Raw genomic sequence first — 25,095 nt, 5'->3', positions numbered from 1 at the left:
GAGAATCCAGAAATCAACCCACACACCTACAGCCATCTGATCTTTGACAAAGGCACCAACCCTATACATTGGGGAAGAGACTGCCTCTTCAGCAAATGGTGCTGGGATAACTGGATATCCATATGCAGGAGAATGAAACTAGACCCATACCACTCACCATATACTAAAATCAACTCAAAATGGATTAAGGAATTAAATTCACCCTGAAACAATTAAACTTCTTAAAGAATACATAAGGGAAACACTCCAGGACATGGGACTGGGCACAGACTTCATGAATACTACCCCAAAAGCACAGGCTACCAAAGGAAAAATAAACAAATGGGATTATATCAAACTAAAAAGCTTCTGCACAGCAAAAGAAACAATTAAAAGAGTTAAAAGACAACCAACAGAGTGGGAGAAAATATTTGCAAAATATACATCTGACAAAGGATTAATATCCAGAATATACAAGGAACTCAAACAACTTTATGACAAAAAAACAAGTAACTCAATTAAAAAATGGGCAAAAGAGCTAAATAGGCATTTCTCAAAGGAAGATATACGAATGGCCGACACATGAAAAAATGCTCCACATCACTCAGCCTTAGGGAAATGCAAATCAAAAACACACTGAGATACCATCTAACCCCAGTTAGGATGGCTAAAATCCAAAAGACTATGAACGATAAATGCTGGTGAGGTTGCGGAGAAAAAGGAACTGTCATACACTGTTGGTGGGACTACGAAATGGTGCAACCTCTATGGAAAATGGTATGGAGGTTCCTCAAACAATTGCAGATAGATCTACCATATGACCCGCCTATCCCACTGCTGAGAATCTACCCAGAGGAATGGAAATCATCAAGTCAAAGGTATACCTGCACTCCAATGTTCACTGCAGCACCATTTACAATAGCCAAGAGTTGGAACCAACCCAATTGTCCATCATCAAATGAGTGGATATGGAAAATGTGGTATATCTACACAATGGAATACTAGTCTGGTATAAAAAAGAATGAAATACTGCCATTTGCAACAACATGTATGGACTAGAGAAAATTACATTAAGTGAAACGAGTCAGTCACAGAAAGAGAAATGGCACATGTTCTCACTTATTTGTGGGAGCAAAAAATAAATAAATAAATAAATACACAAATAAAACTGGGGGGGAGGGAAGAAGACATAACAATCACAACTCTTTGAAGTTGTTAACACAAGCAAACAGATATGAGCTTGTTGGGACAGAGAAGGAGGGGAGAGGGAGGATTCGGTTACGGGCCACAAAAATCAACCATATTGTATATTGATAAAATAAAATTAAGAAAAAAAGAAATTGGTCATTTCATCTAAGTTGCCAAACTTATGCACAGAGTTGCTCATTGTATTTCCTTATTGTTTTGACATCTGAAGGGTCTGTAGTGACAGTCTATCTTTCATTCTTGGTATTGGTGATTGGTCTTTGTTTTTTCCTTTCTCAGTTTTACTAGACATTTATCAATTTTGTTAATCAAAAAACCAGCTTTTTGTTTCTTTTCTTTTCTTTTTTTTCCCCAAAGTCATTGACTTCTACTCTTACCTTTATTATGTACCTCCTTCTGCTTGCCTTGGGTTTATACTGCTCTTCTTTTTTCCAGTTCCTTAAGCCAGAAACTTACATTATTGATTTAAGACATTTCTTCTTTTCTAATATGAGCATTTTCCCCATCCTTTTACTTTAATCTACCTGTACCATTATATATGAATTAATTTCCTCATAGACAAATATAAAATAGAGTTCATAGTTTTTTAATCCATTCTGAAAATCTGTTTTTTAATTGGTAAATTTAGACCACTTACACTTAATATAATGATTGATACATTTGAATTTAGGTCTCATTTTATTATTTCTTTTTTTTTTTTTAATTTTATTTTGTCGATATACATTGTAGCTGATTATTGCTCCCCATCACCAAAACCTCCCTCCCTTCTCCCTCCCCCCCTCCCCCCCAACAATGTCCTTTCTGTTTGCTTGTTGTATCAACTTCAAATAATTGTGGTTGTTATATCTTCTTCCCCCCCCCCCCCGGTTTGTGTGTGTGTGTGTGTATGTGTGTGTGTGAATTTATATATTAATTTTTAGCTCCCTCCAATAAGTGAGAACATGTGGTATTTCTCTTTCTGTGCCTGACTTGTTTCACTTAATATAATTCTCTCAAGGTCCATCCATGTTGTTGCAAATGGCAGTATTTCATTCGTTTTCATAGCTGAGTAGTATTCCATTGTGTAGATGTACCACATTTTCCGTATCCACTCATCTGATGATGGGCATTTGGGCTGGTACCAACTCTTGGCTATTGTAAAGAGTGCTGCGATGAACATTGGGGAACAGGTATACCTTCGACTTGATGATTTCCATTCCTCTGGGTATATTCCCAACAGTGGGATGGCTGGGTCATATGGTAGATCTATTTGCAATTGTTTAAGGAACCTCCATACCATTTTCCATAGAGGCTGCACCATTTTGCAGTCCCACCAACAATGTATGAGAGTTCCTTTTTCTCCGCAGCCTCGCCAGCATTTATCGTTCATAGTCTTTTGGATTTTAGCCATCCTAACTGGGGTTAGATGGTATCTCAATGTAGTTTTGATTTGCATTTCCCGGATGCTGAGTGATGTTGAGCATTTTTTCATATGTCTGTTGGCCATTTGTATATCTTCCTTAGAGAAATGCCTACTTAGCTCTTTTGCCCATTTTTTAATTGGGTTGCTTGTTTTCTTCTTGTAAAGTTGTTTGAGTTCCTTATATATTCTGGATATTAATCCTTTGTCAGATGTATATTTTGCAAATATTTTCTCCCACTCTGTTGGTTGTCTTTTAACTCTTTTAATTGTTTCTTTTGCTGTGCAGAAGCTTTTTAGTTTGATATAATCCCATTTATTTATTTTTCCTTTGGTTGCCCGTGCTTTTGGGGTCGTATTCATGAAGTCTGTGCCCAGTCCTATTTCCTGAAGTGTTTCTCCTATGTTTTCTTTAAGAAGTTTTATTGTCTCAGGGTGTATATTTAAATCCTTAATCCATTTTGAGTTGATTTTAGTATACGGTGAGAGGTATGGATCTAGTTTCATTCTCCTGCATATCGATATCCAGTTATCCCAGCACCACTTGCTGAAGAGGCAGTCCCTTCCCCAGTGAATAGGCTTGGTGCCTTTGTCAAAGATCAGATGGCAGTAAGTGTGTGGGTTGATTTCTGGATTCTCTATTCTATTCCATTGGTCAGTGTGTCTGTTTTTATGCCAGTACCATACTGTTTTGGTTATTATAGCTTTGTAGTATAGCTTAAAGTCAGGTAGTGTTATGCCTCCAGCTTTATTTTTTTTGCTGAGCATTGCTTTGGCTATTCGTGGTCTTTTATTGTTCCATATAAATGTCTGAATAGTTTTTTCCGTTTCTGAGAAAAATGTCTTTGGAATTTTGATGGGGATTGCATTGAATTTGTATATCACTTTGGGTAGTATGGACATTTTCACTATGTTGATTCTTCCAATCCAAGAGCATGGGATATCTTTCCATCTTCTTGTATCCTCTCTAATTTCTCTCAGCAGTGGTTTGTAGTTCTCATTATAGAGATTTTTCACCTCCTTGGTTAACTCAATTCCTAAGTATTTTATTTTTTTGGTGGCTATTGTAAATGGGCAGGCTTTCTTGATTTCTCCTTCTGCATGTTCACTATTGGAGAAAAGAAATGCTACTGATTTTTGTGTGTTGATTTTGTATCCTTCTACTGTGCTGAAATCATTTATCAATTCCAACAGTTTTTTTGTAGAGGTTTTAGGCTGTTCGATATATAGGATCATGTCATCTGCAAACAGGGACAGTTTGACTTCATCTTTTCCAATCTGGATGCCCTTTATTTCCTTCTCTTCTCTGATTGCTCTGGCTAGTACTTCCAACACTATGTTGAATAGGAGTGGTGAGAGTGGGCATCCTTGTCTAGTGCCTGTTCTTAAAGGAAAAGCTTTCAGCTTTTCCCCATTCAGGATGATATTGGCAGTGGGTTTGTCATATATGGCTTTAATTATGTTGAGATACTTTCCCTCTATACCTAACTTATAGAGGGTCTTTGTCATGAATGAGTGCTGAACTTTATCAAATGCTTTTTCAGCATCTATAGAGATGATCATATGGTCCTTGTGTTTGAGTTTATTAATATGGTGTATCACATTTATTGATTTGCGTATGTTGAACCAACCTTGCATCCCTGGGATGAATCCCACTTGATCGTGATGAATAATTTTTCGTATGTGTTGCTGTATTCTGTTTCCTAGTATTTTAGTGAGGATTTTTGCATCTATATTCATCAAGGATATCGGCCTGTAGTTTTCTTTTTTGGTTATATCTTTACCTGGTTTTGGTATCAGGATGATGTTTGCTTCATAGAATGAGTTTGGGAGATTTGCATCCGTTTCAATCTTTTGGAATAGTTTGTAAAGAATCGGTGTCAATTCCTCTTTGAATGTTTGGTAAAATTCTGCTGTGAATCCATCTGGTCCTGGGCTTTACTTTGTTGGGAGCCTTCTGATAACAGCTTCAATCTCCTTTATTGTTATTGGTCTGTTCAAATTTTCTACGTCTTCATGGTTCAGTTTTGGGAGCTTGTGTGTGTCCAGAAATTTATCCATTTCCTCCAGATTTTCAAATTTGTTGGCGTATAGTTGTTTGTAGTAGTCTCGAATGATTCCTTGTATTTCAGATGAATCAGTTGTAATATCGCCTTTTTCATTTCTAATTTTTGTTATTTGAGTCTTCTCTCTTCTTTTTTTTGTTAGCCATGCTAATGGTTTGTCAATTTTATTTATCTTTTCAAAAAACCAACTTTTTGATTCGTTGATCTTTTGAATTGTTTTTTGGTTTTCAATTTCATTCAGTTCTGCTCTGATCTTAATGATTTCTTTCCGTCTGCTAACTTTAGGATTGGATTGTTCTTGTTTTTCTAGTTCTTTAAGGTGAAGTGTTAGGTTGTTCACTTGCCATCTTTCCATTCTTCTGAAGTGAGCATTTAATGCAATAAATTTTCCCCTCAATACTGCTTTTGCAGTATCCCACAGGTTTTGGTATGATGTATCATTATTTTCATTAGTTTCAATAAACTTTTTGATTTCCTGCTTGATTTCTTCTTGGACCCATATGTCATTAAGTAGAATGCTGTTTAATTTCCATGTGTTTGTATAGTTTCCAGAGTTTTGTTTGTTATTAATTTCTAGTTTTAATCCATTGTGGTCTGAGAAGATACATGGGATAATTCCAATTTTTTTGAATTTATTGAGACTTGATTTGTGACCTAATATGTGATCTATCCTGGAGAATGATCCATGTGCTGATGAGAAGAATGAATATTCTGAGGTTGTTGGGTGGAATGTTCTGTAGATATCTGCCAATTCCAATTGGTCTAGAGTCTTGTTTAGATCTTGTGTTTCTCTACTGATTCTTTGCCTAGATGATCTGTCTAATATTGACAGTGGAGTGTTCAGGTCCCCTGCTATTATGGTATTAGTGTCTATTTCCTTCTTTAGGTCTAATAGAGTTTGTTTTATAAATCTGGCTGCTCCAACATTGGGTGCGTACATATTTATGATTGTTATGTCTTCTTGATGGATCAGTCCTTTTATCATTAAGTAGTGTCCCTCATTGTCTCTTTTTATGGTTTTTAGTTTAAAGTCTATTTTGTCAGATATAAGAATAGCCACTCCAGCTCGTTTTTCTTTTCTGTTTGCATGGTAAATCTTTTTCCATCCTTTCACTCTTAGTCTGTGTGAATCTTTATGGGTGAGGTGGGTCTCTTGTAGGCAGCATATAGTTGGGTCCTGCTTTTTGATCCAGTCAGCCAGTCTGTGTCTTTTAATTGGGGAATTTAAGCCTTTAACATTAAGAGTTGTTATTGAAAGGTGTTGATTTATTCCTAGCATTTTATGGGTTGTTTGGTTGTTGTAGGTGTCTTTTGTTCCTTGCTTTCTGATTTACTGTTTGCTTTCTTTGTTTGTTGGTTCCTTAGGTTGTAGATAGTGTTTTTGTTAGCTTGTTTTCTCTTCATGAATGCCATTTTTATTGTACTAGCGGGTTTAGATTTTTCTTGGGTTTTTATGGCAGTGGTAGTTATTTTTCAGGAACCAAACCCAGTACTCCCTTGAGGATTTCTTGTAAGGGTGGTCTTGTGGTAGTGAACTCCCGCAGTTTTTGTTTGTCTGAGAAATATACTATTTGCCCCTCATTTCGGAAGGATAGCCTTGCAGGGTAGAGTATTCTTGGCTGGCAATCTTTGTCTTTTAGTATTTTGAAAATATCATCCCATTCCTTTCTAGCTTTTAGGGTTTGTGATGAAAAGTCTGATGTTAACCTGATTGGGGCTCCCTTATAGGTGATTTGACGCTTCTCTCTTGTAGCTTTTAAGATTCTCTCTTTGTCTCTGAGTTTTGCCAATTTGACTATGACATGTCTTGGAGAAGGCCTTTTTGGGTTGAATACGTTTGGAGATCGTTGAGCTTCCTGGATCTGAAGATCTGTGATTTTTCCTATACCTGGGAAGTTTTCTGCCACTATTTTGTTGAATATGTTTTCAATGGAATCTCCATTTTCCTCCCCTTCTGGAATACCCATGACTCGGATATTTGAGCGCTTGAGGTTGTCTGATATCTCTCTCAGATTTTCTTCCATGTCCTTGATTCTTTTTTCTTTCTTTTTGTCTGCTTGTGTTATTTCAAACAGCCCATCTTCAAGTTCAGAGGTTCTCTCTTCAACTTCGACAAGCCTGCTGGTTAAACTCTCTGTTGTGTTTTTTATTTCGCTGAATAACTTCTTCAGTTCAGCAAGTTCTGCTACATTTTTTTTCAGGACATTGATTTCCTTGTATATTTCCTCTTTCAGATCCTGTATACTTTTCCTCATTTCATCATGATGTCTAGCTGAGTTTTCCTGTATCTCATTCAGTTTCCTTAGAATTATCACTCGAAATTTCTTGTCAGTTATTTCAAGGGCTTCTTGTTCTATAGGATCTAGAGTATGAGATTTATGAACTTTTGGTGGTGTACTTTCTAGATTTTTTGTATTTCTGGTGTCTTTTTTTTTGGTGTTTATTCATTGTGGCAGGGGGTTTCACAGTCCACGGGTTTGAGACTAATGACTAAATAGGATGTTGCTGTGGTTGCCAATTTGGTATGGCTCCCACCGTGACTGCTCAGTTGGCCTCTAGTGTCTTGTGTGTGTGGTTGCCTCGGGTCTTGGGCTTCTCCGGGGATCCACCTTTCTGGTCAGCTTGTACTCTGCTGGGCTGGTGGATCACGTACCACAGGGTGTGTGATCTCTGTTGAGCTTTCACTTTCTGTACAGGACTTCTCCCCGTTCCGTGTGCTCTGGCCCAGGCTGTTAGATCGTGCAGTGGCGACCCCACCGGGTGTGTGGTTTCTGTCGAGTCTCCGCCTCCCTGGCCGCACGTCTCCCCCCTCTGTGCACACTGTGCTGGGCTGGGGTGTGTCTTCTGCACCCCTCGTCTATCAGCTGGGCCTTCAAGACCCTGCTCAGCACCGCCTCGCCCAGGAAGTCTACCAGGTTTCTGCTAGGCACAGACGACCGGTCTCTCTGGGTGCCTTTGTAGCACTGTGTAGATCTTTCTCGGGTCTTGTTCACCTTTGTATCCCCCCAGTATAAACCGAGTCTAGTGCCCGCCTGCAGCCTGCTCTCCGGCAGGTTCTAGCGGACCTGGGAACTCTCCTACCACACTATTCCCAACCAGAAATTCGTTAGGCTTTTTTCCAAACTGGTGGTCGCAGAGATGGTATCTGCCTCCCAGTAACAGGAAGTTTACCGGGGCGGAGTTCAGGGTGTGGTGGAGTGACAGTCGGCCCACCTGTACTTCCTAGCCCTCCCAACACTGGTCGGGACGCCCCACACCCCCAGCCCCGCCAGAGAACCGCGGAGGGAGTGGGAGAGGAGGCCAGCCCGCAGGGTCCGGAAAGCCCCGCGCCAGGCCAAGCAAATGGGCTCAGTGATGGCCGATCAGGGCGGAGCTGCCCGCACCTGGGAAAATGGAGGCAGCACCGGGGCAGTGAGTGGCCTGGTGGTGCAGGCGGGAGCCGCGTGGGCATCCACCCCCCGAACAGAGCTGTGCCAGGGATCACTCACAGTGCTGTGCCAGGTCGGGCGCTCGCTCTGTCTCTGGTTTGTTGCCTTCCGTGTTCTCGGCGCTGCCGCCTCGGGCTGTTCAGTCGCGGCGCGGCTCGGGCGCTCCCAGGAATCTTCTTTAATGCCGGCCTGAAACCTCGAATCCTGAATAGGGCAGCTGGCCGCCTTCAGTGCGGCCCCAGCCTCCGGGATCCTGGCTGCATCCACAGCAGCCCTGGCGCCGTGTTCCCTGTTTCAAGACTCGCTTTTGCAGCTAAGAATCAGTTCTTTTCCTGCTCCACACTTCAAAGCTGTTGCCTGTAAATGAGGCAGCCTCTCCTGCCGGGGGCAAAGTGGCGTTGAGCCCCCACAACCGGCCAGCAGCAGCGGTCCTCCCTTAAGAGATGGCCAGAGGAAGGTCCACAAGTTTCCCGGCTGCCTGAGGCCCAGTGGCCACCTTTTCCACCTCAGCTACTCCGCGCCAGCCGCCGCAGCCGCCGCCATCTTGAAACTTATTATTTCTTTTGTTTGTTCCCTCTGTTTGTCACTGCTCTGTTTCCCCTTTCCTACTTCTTTTGGGTATGTCCGATATTTTTAATACTTCATTTAAACTTATCTATTGTGTTTTAAGTACATTTCTGAATATATTTAATTGTAATTTCAGGAGTGGTTCTAAAAGTTACAATTTTCTTAAATTTACTTAGAATCAATATTTAGTCACATCAAGCAGAATATAGAAACCTTACCCTTATGGATGTCCCTTTATCTACGCTTTGTTGCAATCATTTTATATATGACATATGCATACATTGAAAATCCTTGATGTTATAATTTTTCCTTCAATTAAACATGTATTAAATAATTCAAATGCCTAGACAGACATAGGGACATATTGTTATATTCTTCTGTTAAGAAGGACCAAATATATCTCTACAGTTCCACACTAACAGTATGGGAAATCTAAAAATATGTTTCTTTTTCATGCTTATGGAAGGGAAGATATAAGGGCAAAATACAGGCACTAAAAATACAAAAGAGAACAGGAAAACTACCTCTTATCACAAATGATCCAAAAATATGAAGTGGTGTCGTCTTCAGTCTGATTTTGCTACAAACTTTTGGAAAGTAATAAGGTATAAAACGATGGGTTATCCCCAAGACCAAAAAGAGGCAGGGGTGATAAGGAAAGAGCTGAGAGGTAAGTTAACGTCTTTCCAAGGTTTACGTGTGTTGTCACACAATAAATACTTTAATAGCACTGAAAATAGCTATTGTCATTAAATAGGAATGTTTGAAAGAATCTAAAGAAATAAGAGAAATACATTACCAGGTTTTGAATTCAGCATACGAAGACATAAGAATAATGTCCTGCTTATATTTTGCAATAAAATTATACATCAAGATAACAATAAAACCCTAACACCAAACAATAGAAACTTTTTGTGTACTGACTTGGAAAAAACTTTAAAAAACAATAAAAATTTAAATTAAATTTTAGATGTGCTTTGGAAAAATTACTAACCAAACTCTACAATTCTCAATGAGGCTTATAATTAATTCTAAATTATGCTAAAAATAATAAATTTACTGGGGAAAGCAACGTAAATCCTAAAATATTTTACTACAAAACAAGCAAATAATCATGAAACATTAACAGGTGAATCTTAGGGCTTCTGGTCAAGATGGCAGAATGGACAGTCCCCAGCGTCACTGTCTCCCACAAATCAACCAATTCACAACGATTAAAAAGCAATGACAGTCAAGCTGGGGCTGCTGGAGCTCCAGGAAAGAGTAAGAGAGACCTACGGAGTGCATGAAGGCAGGAGAGGCCATGATGAAAGAAAGAAAGGATCGATCACACCATTTGAAATCCCAGCCACTTCAAGACTGGCCCCAGTGAGCACACAGAGGAAGAGCTGGCAAAAGCGACAGCTATGCCCTTCTGATGAAGTTGCTTAGAGGTGGCAGGGGAAAAGACATCCCTGGTGCCCCACATAGGAGCAAAGAGCCATAACAACTGGAAAAAAAAGCCACTCAGAGGCCAGTAAGTCATCACAAGGGACCTGAGCACAGCCCATCCCATGGGAAGTGTTTGGAGTGAAGGTGGTGGGTGAGCCAGGCTCACTGGGAGAGCACTGGGGCACAGCATGGACAGCTGATCTGCCCTCCAATCAGTATAGGCCCACTCTGTGTAGACTGGTAAGGAATAGAGAACTGCAGGGGGTGCAGTTTGCTGAAAAGACTCAGGTCCAAACCAGAGTTCCTACACAACCCAGGCGTACTGGATCTCACAAGACCCAGAAGTACCTACAAAGTCAATCATTAAAACCTGAGCTGCGCAAAAAGCCCTCCCCAGGGAATCAACAGCAAAACAGCAATTTAGCTCAACCCCAGGGCTCAAGTACTGGTCACCACAGGAATTTCCTCCATTTTCAAAGTAAGCAAAGGACAACAAATTCGTTCTAGTGCAGAGTTTGAGTGGTGGGAACAGCAAACAATCCAACACAGAACTGAAAGAAAAAATAAAATACCCACAGACCAGAGACATAGTTTGATACTAACTGGTAAAGATCTCACTTCACCAAAGAACACCTATAAAACCTAGAAGGACCCGAAGACCCCTGGACTCACAAGCCAGAGATGGGGGAGGGCCAAGGGCTTCAGCCATGCCTCCTGAAACCCACAACCAGCCCAGCCATGACCACTGAGCTGCTGTAGGAAGTGCCCCAGGCCCCCGAACTGGGAGGATGGGTGGCCAAGAGCCTCAGCCATGCCCCCTTGACACCTGCATCCAGCCCAGTGACAACTAGTGAGCTGCCAGAGGAAATACCCCATGGTCCCCAGCCAGGGCAGTGTGGGGCTGCAGGCTTTGGCCACACCCTCCAGATATCTGCATTCAGCCCAGCAATGACCAAGCCACCACCAGAAGCCCCCTTCTCTCCCCTGCAGGAATGAGGGAGGTGCCACGGACCTCAACCACATCCCCCCTCCTTCCTCCTTCTCCCACCCTATTTCCTGTCCCCTTTCCCTCTCCCCCTCCCACCCAAATGCTCTGCAACAACATCTTAGAATGTAAAACCTGATGGAGCCAGGGACTGACCCCTCCTCCCACAACCAGGCAGGCCACCGCTGCCACGGGGCCCAACTGGGGTCCTGATGCATGAAGCCAGGGACTGACCCTTCCTCCTGCAACCAGGCAAGGAGCACACCAAAAACATCACTTCCACGTGGGTGGCCCACCACATCCACAATAACCACAGCTGCTGCAAAAGCAGCTAGATGTTACAACCACCACACAAATGGCCCACCAGCCACTCAACTGCATTGACACAAGGAGATGACAGGAGAGTCACAAGCAGAGACCAAAGAAAAGAAGAGGATGTCTCTTTCCACAAAGCCTTTCTATCCAGAGTGATAGAAGCATCTGCTCTACACTTATAGTGGGGGACCTGAACACACCTCTCTCAGCACTGGACAGATCATCTAGGCAACAAATCAGCAGAATAACCATTACTCTTTCATAAGGAGAGAAGAAATCTAGGATTATCAGAGGTAAGGATGGGGGAGGGAGAGGAGGATGGGGAGAGATTGGATAATGGGCATAAAGAATAAATACGATTTGTAATAATGTATATGCTATTAATATTGATTTGATCAACATACATCAACATTGAACACCAAAAACATGTATAATCCATTACGATTCAATTAAAAAATAAAATAAAATAAACAAAAAACCCCAGGTGAATCTTAAACCAATGGAACCAAAAAGCAAGTCCCCCAAAATCACTACCCTTACACCTCTTCTAAAATTTAAGGATACCAAAACAGAAATGCAAAATCCTTTTCAAGCCCCCAAAGACAACTATTTGGCAGGCATTCCACCACATCAAACAGTACAGAGTCGGATTTTTTTTTCCTTCCCCAGTCACTATGGCAAATTCTTATTAGACATTGTCCAGAACACCTGAGATTCTTGGAAATTGAAATATACATTCTGATGCCTTGCTGGTCAGCCCTTCTCATCCATCCCTACCTTTCAGAAAAATGGTATATTCCTCATAATCTTAATTAGATACCATCTCCCTTTAAATTAAACATAATACTTGATTTATGAATTGTTTAAAATATAATGTGCTATCGTTATTCTATATTACAAAACTTTTTTTTTTTAAGTTCTCACCCTTACGCTCTTTTTCCATCTCCCTTTCCAATACGCTGGAAGAGGGAGAAAAAACCTAACATATCCATGGTCAATCTCAAACCTAAGTCTAACAGCCTGATGGCATCTATCTTAAGTGTTCCTATAGCTACTGTTCTTAAGCTACTGACTTTTTCTTTTATGCTTCACCTTTCCTTAAATTCCAACAGCCTTGTATCATAAGCAGAGCAGGTTTTGTTACACTTATTTTAAATACAAAGAAACTGAGGTAAGTTCAAAGAGGTAAAGTAACTTCCCAAAAGTGAGATGTAGACAAATGGCAGGCTGAATCTAGAAGCTAACACTACTGATTTCTACTTCAATGCTATTTCTTTTATAATATTCATCTATTTCACCAAGAGATTAATGTGTCTCTTAAGACACACAGATCCTACACTTCAAAATTAAGGATGCGTGCAATCTTCTGATGAATCTCTAAATAAAATGTCATCTTCTCAATGTAAGGTATACCAGTAAAGAAATACCTCCAATAAAGGTCTCTTGTGAAAAAGCCCACGAAAAAACCTAGTGTGGCTTTTCTTTTGCCAAGAGAGAACTTATTGAATGTAATCAGGCGGTAATTAAACTATGCCAGTTCTAGATACCAAATCTCAGATCCACAATCACAAGATTTTGTTTAACTTTCCTTGACCATTTAGTTAGTGGGAAAATAAAAGTAATAACATTTTAAAGACCCCCTTGTTTCTCCTCCTAGACCAACTGTTCTAAGTGTGATCTGCAGAGTAGCAGCAATAGCAGCAGCATATGGGAACTCGTTGGAAATGCATATTTTCAGGCCCCACTTTGGACCTATGATATCATACACTCTGGGTGTGGGGCCCAGTGATCTGTATTTTAAACAAGCCCTCCAGATACTTTTCATGCATGCAAATGTTTGAGAACTGCCCTAGACTATCAATGCTTTGAAACCTCTGAATCTCTGTTTCTCTCTATACTACCTTCATTTGATTGCTAGAATGTACATTTTTGTGTGTGTGTTTTGTTTTGGTGGCTGGCTAGTTCTAGAATGTACTTTCAATGACAAATTTCATTTTCCTCAATCCAGTGTTCTATGCATTATTGTCCCATGCAGAACTAGCATAAAGTTTAAATACAAATTGCTGTAATTTAATAGTCAGCCTTAATTATCACGTTTCACTGACTACGTATCTCTTTAAATTTCATTTTTTAAAAAATCTTTCTCTTCACATACCTAAATAATATATTTTCTAATCAGTAATGAGCCTTGTGATTCAGTATTTTATTTCTTATATAATAATGCTTTATAGAGTGGCACTTAAAGTTTTTATAACCTACATTTTCTATTAACAAAAATCCAATCAAAAGACAAAATTATGTATAACAAATTTAGTTTAAAGATCTTAAGTGGCTTTTATTTGTGATTCTAGAATTGGGCAACACCTCATTCTATAAAATAAAATGAGTGTTCTGATGAACTGGGCAGAGAAGGTTGGCTTTATAGATAGAAAAGGGCCGAGGAAAGCAGAAACAGAGAATAAAAAGCTGACTGGTTGTATCCAAGTTACTTTCCTCATAAAGGTTAAAGCAAAGGGGACTTCCTTATCATGCTGGTTAAAACTGACCTGTTTGGGGATTTGGCTATTCTCTTTCTCTCATTCTCATTCTCTCACTCTCTCTCTTTCTTTCTGTGTGCACATGTGCGTGATTTCCTGGAAGTTCAGATAAACAACTTAGTTTTGGTTTGGTGGTGTGGAATGTCAGCATGAGTAACTCTATATTGGTTTGGTATGTTGGGACTAGTGCAGGAGCTCAGTCCAAACCAATGGCCTCCTATAAATTTTATTTAACAGTCCTAAATACTTCAGGGTACATGTGTTCTAATCTGTTATGCATTTTAATCATTTAATACTTATTCTTTTGCCCAGTTCCTACAGGTTGCACAGGGAAGCCAATGTGCCATCAGGTATGTCTTGCATTCCTTTTTCTCCACTCTATTGTCTGATAACAAAGTGGGAATGCTAGGATTTGTTAAAAAGAAAGTAAATGAATTCGACTCACTCTGCACAGATAAACAAACTCACATTTCCCAATTAAAAAGAAGAAATTCAAAATAAAATAAGGATCACAAATATATAACAAATGCTTAAAGAATCAGGATGTTTGAACTACAAGGTCAAATGGCTAACTGAAGGATTCTGGATGATTTGGTAAGAAAGGGAAATACTAAGGGCTAGATGTTAATCTAGGACACACACACACACGAACACATTTTGAACAAGTCTGCAGATGCATTAAGCAAAGATGTGCCTGCTTGTTTGAAGTTAGAATTTGACAATTAGTAATCTATTAAAAACCTTTCACAAATAAATGGTGAAATAGAAAAATGTCAGAACTTACATTTTAGGAAAAGAATCTAAGAAAATCCAAAAGTTCAGAATTTGAAAGTGCTGGCATTGAAAATATGCCTATAATGATTTTTTTTTTGCAAAAACACAAAAAAAGAAAAAAGACAGCCTCTAAGTTTAAATTAAAATGTTTGAATTATAGGGCTATGCACAGACATTTCAGCCAGACAACAGTAATGTTTTCAAATAGATAGATAACCCGTCAGGTCAATAAGAACAGTATGCAGCAAGAACTACTTCAACGATTTAGATGAGGCTGGAGGCAAACCCAAAGGCAGCCTTTTTTTTTTTTCTGTGCCAAATGAGAATGACAAAATCGGAAGAAGTCAATAAGGAAGAATGAAAAAGAAATACCTTTATAAAAACCTGCCCAATTTAACACAATTTTTCCTTATACCCAGAATGCAAAGAAGAAATGAATAGCCTCTAAAACTGTATTAGAGAAAGAAAAACCACAGGAGAAATGATCAAGATCAAAATTCTAGTCCTTAACAGTTAAAAGCAAAACTGGATTATAAGATTATGTAAGAAACGGATTCAAGTTGTGATTTAATATTTATATGACAAATACCACTACTAAAATATTTCCCAGTGTAAATAAAGCCTACAACTCCTCTAAACAGTTCTTCAGAGTCCTGCACTCATAAGATACTGTCATTAATCTATTTCCTGTGACCAGCTTGGTAGGTAGGTGGTTACCTGGAAAGGGAAAGGAAAGCAGTTCCAAATCAAGCAACGATAAAGAATCTGTACTAATTTTCACAATTGAACAAAGAATACTTCCCAGATAGCCAAATACCAAAAAATCACAAACCAAAGCATTATAGTTTATACCAGTGTGACAGCGATTAGTACATCCCAAATGCTAACCTTACAAATTACCATACAAGAGAACAATTCAACTCTCTATTAAGATAGGGTCAATATTAATGAAATCAAACTAAATATGGTATCTCTGTGTGCTTGATTCTGAACTACAGCCCCTTAGAACATTAAAGTTATTAAGAGCTCTAGGGGGCAAGAGGATGACAAAAATGACAATATTTAACTTTCACCAAGCATTTGCAATACAGAACGGCTTTGTTCTTGGAACTAGACCAATGTAGTTGACTTTTTTGATCAAAGAGGATTTATAATAGGAAGCAACTAGAAAACTTTCAAAATATTTTGTAAAGAAATTATATTGAGTTCTTTTAATTTTGCTTGAAAAAAGAAATAGAGGTACAAGGAAGAGGAAAAAAACAGGTTTGCTACCACCTGTTCTCATTAGGGGAGACTTTACTTTTGCACATTTCTTCTCACAATTTCCTCTGAAAAGTATCCACCTATTTATCCCTCAGGGAATAATTAAACACAATACTAAAAGAAAAATCAAACAAACAAACAAAACCATTCTATACAAAGCTGAAGAAAAAAGTAATCTAAGATACAGATGTTTATGAAGAAGGAACAGACAGGGGAAGATCCTTAAGGCTAAAAGGGTAGGCTTTCTATATTTTCCAAAAAGCAGATGCAATTAGAAAGTGAGATAAGCATCTAATCAGTCCTTAATCAAAACAGAGAGGGATACCCATGATTATGAGCAACAATAGGTTGTTCATCCCCAAATAATCTATCATGAAGCCAGGTTTGCTAGGTACAGTTCCCATATTAATATATTTAGATATATTTTCCACTGGAAAGAAAAAATATGACAAATATTTTGTTTTTGAAAATTAAATGTTTTTGGTTTCAAACCATTTTAATGTTCTCCCTTTCTAGTGTTCCTTGTCCCAGTCCTGAAATCCCTCTACCCAGAGCTCATGTATTTTCCTCCCTCTGTTAATGAAAACACACCACAATGATTGTGAGAATCTTACTAGATTTCCATTTGTTTTGCCTCAGCTCCTACATTAATCCAAACAATAAGGGCCTTTAAAACATTCATAAATAACCTGCTGCTGCTGGCACCTAGGAGCCAAGTGCAGCAATGTTAAGCAACAACAAATTTCATAGTTCAAGAGGCACAGTTAAGGAAAAAGGTTGTTCAGGAAATCACTCTTATTTAGAACAAAGATCCTTAAAAATTGCATGAAATCAGTCAAGTAACTATAGAAACCAATTTCTTCAGCTCCATATCACACGTCTCACACCTCAATTGTCTTTATTATCGTCTGCTGTCAGATCCTTAATCAGAAATGTGAACAGGCTTGATGATTTATTCAAGAGGGAAAAGAATCTGTAGGTCAAGTGAAAAAATTCACACACACACACCCGTACACAACACCACATCTTCAACCTTAGGTACTTTCATTTCATTCTGTTCTCAGCAGCTCTGGGGGCAACTCCAGTGAGATACAATATTAAGGCTCAATTAAAATAAGCTCCAATTAGTGGAGCTTTTTTCTCTGGGGCTAAAAAAGTCAGGAAATGGATATTGGGAAATGTAAAAAGTCAGCTACTGAGAGGAGGCTGCAGACATAAATGAACTTATTTGTTGATTTCTACAGTTGCTATGCAGAGGCCTCTGGGAGTAAAAGCTTAACCAGTCTAAGCTATAAACTAAAACCCCTGCAGCTAAACATGAACTGTGTGAAACAAGGGCTCCATTCCAGAACAGAAAACTGCTGGGCCCAGAAAATTAAAAGCCAGAGGCGTTTTCCATTTAAAACTAAATCCCAGTACCGCCTCCCAGCCAAAGAATTATAAGCAGTATCAGATTTACAAAACGAACAATTACCCTGGAAAAATGTAGCTTATTGTACAGTCCCAGATGCTAAATCTCAAAAGTTTCTTTTTTTTGGTTTAAATCCCACATTATATTCCTCCAAGTACACTACTGCTATAGTTTACAAAGGGCCATTTCTAGACAGGCCTAAGCCTTGAAAATAAATTTTAAAAAGAGAGCACATAACTCATTGACCTCATTTGAAGTACTGCCCTTGCCTTTAGCAGTTCCTGTCCTTCCCCAAGGCTTCTGCAAATGGTATGCAACAGCAAAATAAACCCTGACCTAATTGCCAGGAGAAAGCTGCCAACCTTCCCTCAAACACAAAGACAATCATGGTAACTTGAAAGTCCTACCTCTTTGGCTTTCTGCTTTAATCTCAGCTGTTCTGGATCTTCTTTATTGGAACGACTCTATCAAAGGAAAAGAAAATTTTAATAGAAATTACTAGCATCCAAACACCATAGTTGCTGTTAAATATTTAATAAATGACAATTTTCTCTTGTGATTGAAAATCTTAGCTCCAGGGGAAGATGCCTCAATCCAGTTTAGCTGCACTCCCACCCTAACTCCCCCCTCATCATCTGGGCCGGCTGCTGCAGCTCTAGCCTGAAGGAAGCTTATACTGAAAATGATGCTAACAATGTCAGTCAGGTCCAGTTGAGGCATGATGTTCCTGTTGGAACACTGAAAACTAAAAAACAGAGGGTATGAATGAAGGAAAAGAGAAAAAGAAGAATTGTTGGTTCAAAGGAATGAAAACAACACTGGCTGATCTTCAGGTGAAGCTATTTTGGAGGTATTTCAAGGACTATTAAAATCAAGAACCTGACTAACCTTGAACCGAATCATTCTCTTTAAAAACATAATTGCTGAAAGTATAAGTAGGAAACACATCCCAGTGTTTTCATTAGAGTATTTATCATCCTTGGGTCCTCTACAGCATTTAATAGAAAGTTGTGCACAAGTATATGTTCAACAAATGTTTACTGAAAGTCACTTTTCCTTAGTACAGGACTGGTATAAGAAGAGAGCTACCTTCTATACATAATGCTGTGATGGAACAAAGGGTAAGAAACTTTATTTCTGATACCATGAACATTAACCCATTGGAAAACACACTTGGGATAGATGTATCTTTTTGCTCATCCTAATGAAGTTAACTCCTTACAAATCTGAATAGCTGTTCTCTAAAAATGCAACCTTAGGGCCGGCTCGTGGCTCACTCGGGAGAGTGTGGTGCTGATAAAAATGCAACCTTAGCTAACTAAGCTAAAGATAGCTAATAAAATAAAAGCTAAAAGTATTTTCCTATTTACTAAGTTTACCTGATAGTTTTATTGACTGACCATTACCTTTGTGAAAGGAAAACACAAGAGACAGTCGATTTAGATTTACAAATGCCTTCTAATTTCAAACATCTTAATTAAATATATACACAAAATTCTACAAAAAGCTAGTAATTTTTCCTTCACTTAGTCCCCAATCTACTAAAACAGCTTCATTTCAACTCAAACTAAGACAAACTCCTTTGTTTTTCCACCTAAGATATTAGGAGAGAATGAATATGTGTATATATGTGTTTATATAAAAATATGTATGTATGTGTGCACATATATAATTTTTTGCCCAAGTATAAAATGGGCATATTTGGGTATAAAGTCTTTGACAGTAATCCAATATTTACTGGTCATCTATAATACAGATTCTACTCTGTGTGACACTGTTCTAGGCCTTAGAGATAAAGAGATGAAATAACTGGACAAAGTCCCTGCTCTCAAGTAACTTACATTTTAAGGAGAGAAAAATAATAAAAACAATTTTATAAAAATTAAACATATTTATGATATGTAAAACATTTATGAAGGGTAAAAACACAAAACAAATTGCTGATACTGGTAAGTGCTATAAATAAAATAAAATGTGATAAAAATGCTATAAATAAAATAAAATAATGTGAAGAAGAATGCTATAAATAAAATAAAATAGTGATGAAGAGGAAGAGAGAGAAGTGTGGTGGGTACTTCTCTGCTAGGATGGTAGGGAAGGCATCTCTGAGGACTGACATTTGAGAAGAGATCTGAATAACAAGAAGGAAGCAGCCATGCAAAAATCTGGGGGAAGAACATTCCAAGAAGAAAGCACAGTAATTGTCAAAACCTTAAAATGGGAACAAGCTTGGACCTATCTGAGGAAAGAAAGAAGGGCTATGTAGGTGAGGCATAGAGAAATGTTGAAGGAGAGAAAGGTTTGGGAAGTTGGGGGATTGCTTACAGTTATCAAACAAGCCACCGTAGGGTTTGCAACACAGAAATAAGATGCCATTGATGTGACACTTTTGAAAAGTGGCTCTGGCAGCTACATAGAGAGTGCACTATAGGGATGCACAGGGCACACAGAATAATTGGACTGTCCTAAAACAACTGTCATAAATCAGAGACTGATTGGGAAAAAGATGAGGGCAGCTTGGGCTAGCATCATAGCAAAGAAGATGATAAATGTTTAGATTAGAAACATTCTGCAGGTAAGACCAACAAGATTTGTTGACAGACTGGATATAGGGTATGAAATAAAGAGATGAATACAGTATGACTCCTAGGATTCTAGCCTAAGCAACTAGGAGGACGGAAATGCCAACTTTCTGAGAGGGCAAAGATCTAAGTAAGAGCAGATTTAGGGGAAAGGAACTCAAGGTTTAGTTTTCAATGCCTAAGTAGAAGTCTAATATCCTAAGGTGGGCACATGCTTGGCATACTCCAGAAACAGAAAGATCAATGTGACTGGAGCAGAGTGACTAAAGGGAGTGATATGAGGCAAGCTCAGAGATGCGGGTAGATACCAGATAATGCAAGGCCTTTTAAAATTTGCTAAGAAGTCTGGATTCTATTTTAAGAGCAACAGGAAGCCACTGAAGGCTAATAAGCAATGGAGACACACATGGTAATAAAAACATTATTCTGACCAGAGTATGGAGAATATTGTAGAAGGAAAAGGAGATCAGTTAGACGATATTAGAAAAGTTCAGTAAAAAATGCTTTACACTAAAGTGGTGACAAGGGTGATGAAGAGAAGATGAATACATTCTGGGAACATAATAGAAAGTGAACTGGATATGGGGAGAGGAGAGACAGAGGAGTTAAAAATGATTCCTAGGTTTTCTGGCTTAAACAACTGGGCAAATGATGGTGTCATTTACTGAGATGGAAAAACCTGCAAAAGGTATTTAGAGGGGAAAGGAATATCAGGAGTCCTTTTCGATATAATAAATTTGAAATACCTATTAGCCAATAAAGGGATGTCAAGTAGGCAATTACCAGCATGAGTCCAGAGTTTCAGAACGTAGGCTGAATTGGAAATACAAACTTAAGAGGGAATGAAGACAGAAAAAAAGTCCTAGGACTGAAACCTGGGACACTCCAACATTAAGAAGTCTGGTAAAGAAGCAAAAGCCAAAAGAGATTGGGAGCAAGTATAATACATTATATTCAGTAATAACTAAGATAGTATTTAATACTTTATGACCTTGTTTACAGCACATCAATTGGAAATAAAATACCAATAAACCACTTCATTACAATGGCTGTGTGCTTGCACATAAACACTTAAGGGTTCAAGGAAGAGCATCTGCCTATCCCACCTCCCCACTCTTCCCAGTACAGAGGGTGTAAGCCTAGGGGCTAAAACTGTGGGACAGTTGGAAGCTGCACAGTGACAAGACTGTGGTGCCCACATCCTCAAGGGGGTTAGGGCACATGCTGGTACAGACCAGTGGCCAAGAGGACAGGGTGGTGAAGGGTTGGGGAGCCTCACCAAAGCATTGCCAGTGGGCATGGTGGCCAATTACATGTACAATGAAATAGGGGTGAGGAAATAGTAGTAGCAAACAGAGGAGTCAGCCAGCATGGATGGTTAAGAGATTAGTTAAATTGATCAATAAGTAAACTGATTAAGGATATAAGTTAAGTATATCAAGGATAACAGGAGCCAAGTTTCTGACTACTGGAGAAAGTTTTTACAAAAATGGAAAGGTAAGGGTAGAAAAAACCATCAGGCCCTGGATTAGAGTTGAAGGTATCTATATGAACTTATGGGTTTATAATAATATCCACACAGACACAGAAATAGTTACAGACCTATGTATGTGTGTATATACACATATATGTACATATACACATACCATACATATATTTCCTAGATCCGTCCATTGAGAGGGTCTGCATATAATGATACCCTGTTAGCAATAAGCAAGCTGTATGCTCTAATCTTGGTTTGTGAACATCATTCTCAACTAAAAAGAAACAGGGTTACTTAGAGAAATGACTGATTCCAGGGCTAGGGCAAGAAAAGTAAAAGCTGGTTTGGAATATCTTGTGCCAGAAAGTAAGAACATGCTCAGTGAGTGACAGAGACACGACTATAGGACAGAAGTGCCAGCTGGAAGGGTCTCCCACTCAGGAGCAATTAGAGCATCAAAACAAATAAAGGCAGTAATGGATTACAACCTTTTGAATCAAACAGAAATTCAGGAGCCCATACTGATATGAGTAAGAGAAAGGAAAGCTCTTCCGCATAGTAGAGTGCTAATAAATGTAGGAGAGTTGATGGGAATAAAGAATCACCATTTGGCAACCATCATAGAGGTGGCTGATTCATGTAGACATCACAATGGATGCTAAGGTTGATACATGGAGGTGTGATAAGAAATAGGATGCCAGCATCATCTTAGAATACTTTCCTATGAAAAACTAATTGATTACAAGGGGGAAAATGACAAATTTAAAATGGAGGGAACTGCTAGGCACCCACATGACCAGGTGATCAAGGTTTCCTTTTTCTAAAAAGATAACTGGAAAGGAATCTTAAACCTTGACTTGGTGTTGTCAGCACCACACTCTCTGAAGTGAGCTAACGGCTGTCCCTATATAGGGATCTGAACCTGTGGCCTTGGTGTTATCAGCACCATGCTCTCCCAAGTGAGCCACCGGCTGGCCCTCAAGATTTCCTTTTGATATGAGAAGAATGTAGCATCATTTCTGTGTATTCCTGCCAAGAATGCATGACTTAAGTCAAGTCATAAGGAAATATCAGATGAACCCAGGTTGAGGGTCTTTCTACAGAAGGCCTATACTCTTGCAAACTGTTAAGGACATGAAAGAAAAAGAAAGACTGAGAAACTCTGACTGAAAGAATCTGAAAAGAGATGACAACTAAATGAAACACATATTCCTGAATGGTAAAATGGACCATGAAGAAAAAAGAGACACGGTTGAGACAGCTGGTGAAATTTGAATGGGATGGGAGGCTGGCTGGTTAGCTCAGGTGATTAGAGCACTACCTTATAACACCAAGTCACAGGTTTGGATCCCTGTACCAGCCAGCCAACAACAACAAAAAAAAAAGAAAGAAAGAAAGAAATTTGGATAGAGTCTGCACGTTTGATGGTAGTGTTATATTGTTGACTTTCTGACTTGGTGGGTTATACTGGAGAATGCCCTTGTCTTCACAAATATATACTAGAATGTTTAGGGGTGGTGTGACACTATGTCTAAAGTCTACAGTACAGAAAAACTAAGGGTTCAGAAAAAAACAAGGAAGGGAGGGAGGGAGGGAGGGAGGGAGGGAGGGAGGAAGGAAAACATGGGAGGTTTTATGTGTAGAAAGGGTAGGGAAGATGTGTAGAAGATGGTGGAGATGGAACAGATGCAGCAATGTTAAAAGGGGGTAATCTGGCAAAAGGGGCTGAGAATTCTTTGTGCAGCTCTGGCAACTTTTCTATATGTATGAAATCATTTCAAAATAAATTTGTTTTTAAAAAAGCAATTGGTATGTGACTAGGAACAAATACTCTAAAAGGGGAGGCTGCCAAGAACACTAGAAATTAAAACTAAAGTGCTTAAAACAAGAATTAAGACTCAACTGCTCAGCCTTTAAGACTTCTTGCAAGGGTCCTAAGCCTAGGAAGAAGGGTGGAGCTACAAAATGCATACTACAATGAAGTTAGCTTTTACCCCATCTGGCGCTATTAGTCCAGGAATATGTTTAAATAAGGGAGAAAGGAAATAAATAAATAGCCTCACTTCTTTCTTCTACTCTCTAACCCATTTCCACCCATCGTATATTTTGTTCCATATAATCCAAATTACTTCTAATTTAACCCATAACTTTCCCATCTATTTTCCAAATTTTCCTCTCTTAACTTCAACCTGACACATATCAAATCACATCTCTAAAAAGATCCTAGAAATTTTACTAAACATTTTTGCCTGGAGGTGAGGAGAGATATGATGCCAGGCAAACAGGAAATGAGAATGAGGAGACAAAAAATTATGATTCATTGAACTAAATTAACTGAAAGCCACTGTACTACGCTATCCTGGCTGTGAAACATTCTATTAGTAATTTCATTTTAAGAAATCCTCTAGAGAAATATAAAGGCCTAATAAAACCAAGACAGTCAACCAATGATATAGCCCATTCTGACCACATTGCCAGGCCATGCTCACTCATAAACCACACAGGTCCTAGGGCTGGCCAGTGGCTCACTCGGGAGAGTGCAGTGCTGATAACACCAAGGCCCCAGGTTCAGATCCTATATAGGGATGGCTGGTTCGCTCACTGGCTGAGGGAGGTGCTGACAACACCAAGCCAAGGGTTAAGATCCCCTTACCAGTCATCTTTTAAAAAAAATAAAAAATTAAAATTAAAATAAATAAATCACACAGGTCCTTACCTTGGCTGCCTTAAGTAACATTTCTCTTTCTTCTAAATCCTTTCTCTGTTTTGCTAATTGATCCAGCTTTTCAAGAAACTTGAGCTGTGACCTGGTATCACTGGACAGGATGTAATTTTCACTTGCCTGGGGAATAAAAAAAAGTCTTATGATGATCCTGGGCAACATATTCTGCCTTAGGTACTGCTTTAAATCAGCTAAAGACAGTAACACCAACATAACTAGGGAGGTAAGGGCCGTCCCAGTGGCTCACTTGGGAGAGTACGGTGTTGATAACACCAAGGCCTCTGGTTCGGATCCCTATATAGGGATGGCTGGTTGGCTCACTTTGGAGAGCGTGGTGCTGACACCAGCAAGTCAAGGGTTAAGATCCCCTTACTGGTCATCTTTTAAAAAAAAAAAAAACTTTTCAGGAGGTAGTATTTTTCTTCTGTTGAACTTATCCAAAAGAAAAACAGAAAGAAAGAAAGACCAAAAAAAAAAAAAGAAGAAGAAGCTTTAATCATCCTTAAAATTTGACAGATGATCAAGCATTTATGTTTCAAAGAGGCTTCCTTGTAAATCTCATGGGGCAGGGAGGGGGGTGTTGATTAAACCAACTAGATCCTAACAACAGGAACTAAAAAGCAAGTGAATGTACCATCTACCGATAACCTAAATCTTTTTAGTTAAACTTTTGTTTATCTCAGCAGACCTTAATATGAATATGTATTTAAACCTTAAGCCTGTGAAAGATAAAAAGCAAGAAACAGTCACCTCACTGAAAAATATACCAAAGCTGCAATTTTTCACCTGGGCTACCATGGTTGGACTGGTTTAACCATCACAAATAAATACAACTTCTATCAAAATACAATGTAAGACAATATGGCAAACATTAAGATCCTGAAACCCTGTTTTGACAGTTCCTTTAAAGTACTAATTTGGACAGAAACTGTAGTAGTCAAAGAAAT

The 25,095-nt window shown here is 39.0% G+C and overlaps 1 protein-coding gene across 5 annotated transcripts in view; it reads right to left on the bottom strand.

Annotated features, from left to right (window-relative positions):
- The window catches only part of TAF4B (TATA-box binding protein associated factor 4b), a 147,092-nt gene that overhangs the window by 47,087 nt on the left and 74,910 nt on the right, over window positions 1–25,095 (bottom strand). For all 5 annotated transcript variants that reach the window (XM_063076909.1, XM_063076912.1, XM_063076913.1 and 2 more), the window contains 2 exons: window positions 24,143–24,268; window positions 17,769–17,825 (listed from right to left, as the gene is read on the bottom strand). In XM_063076909.1, the coding sequence (XP_062932979.1) occupies window positions 17,769–17,825; window positions 24,143–24,268 (183 nt within the window). The remainder of the gene's footprint in view (window positions 1–17,768; window positions 17,826–24,142; window positions 24,269–25,095) is intronic.

This window comes from Cynocephalus volans, chromosome 13, assembly GCF_027409185.1.
Source record: "Cynocephalus volans isolate mCynVol1 chromosome 13, mCynVol1.pri, whole genome shotgun sequence".
NCBI classification, from domain to species: Eukaryota; Metazoa; Chordata; class Mammalia; order Dermoptera; family Cynocephalidae; genus Cynocephalus; species Cynocephalus volans.
The sequence above is the reverse complement of the archived record's forward strand: the minus strand, read 5'-3'. Positions and strand labels throughout refer to the sequence as shown.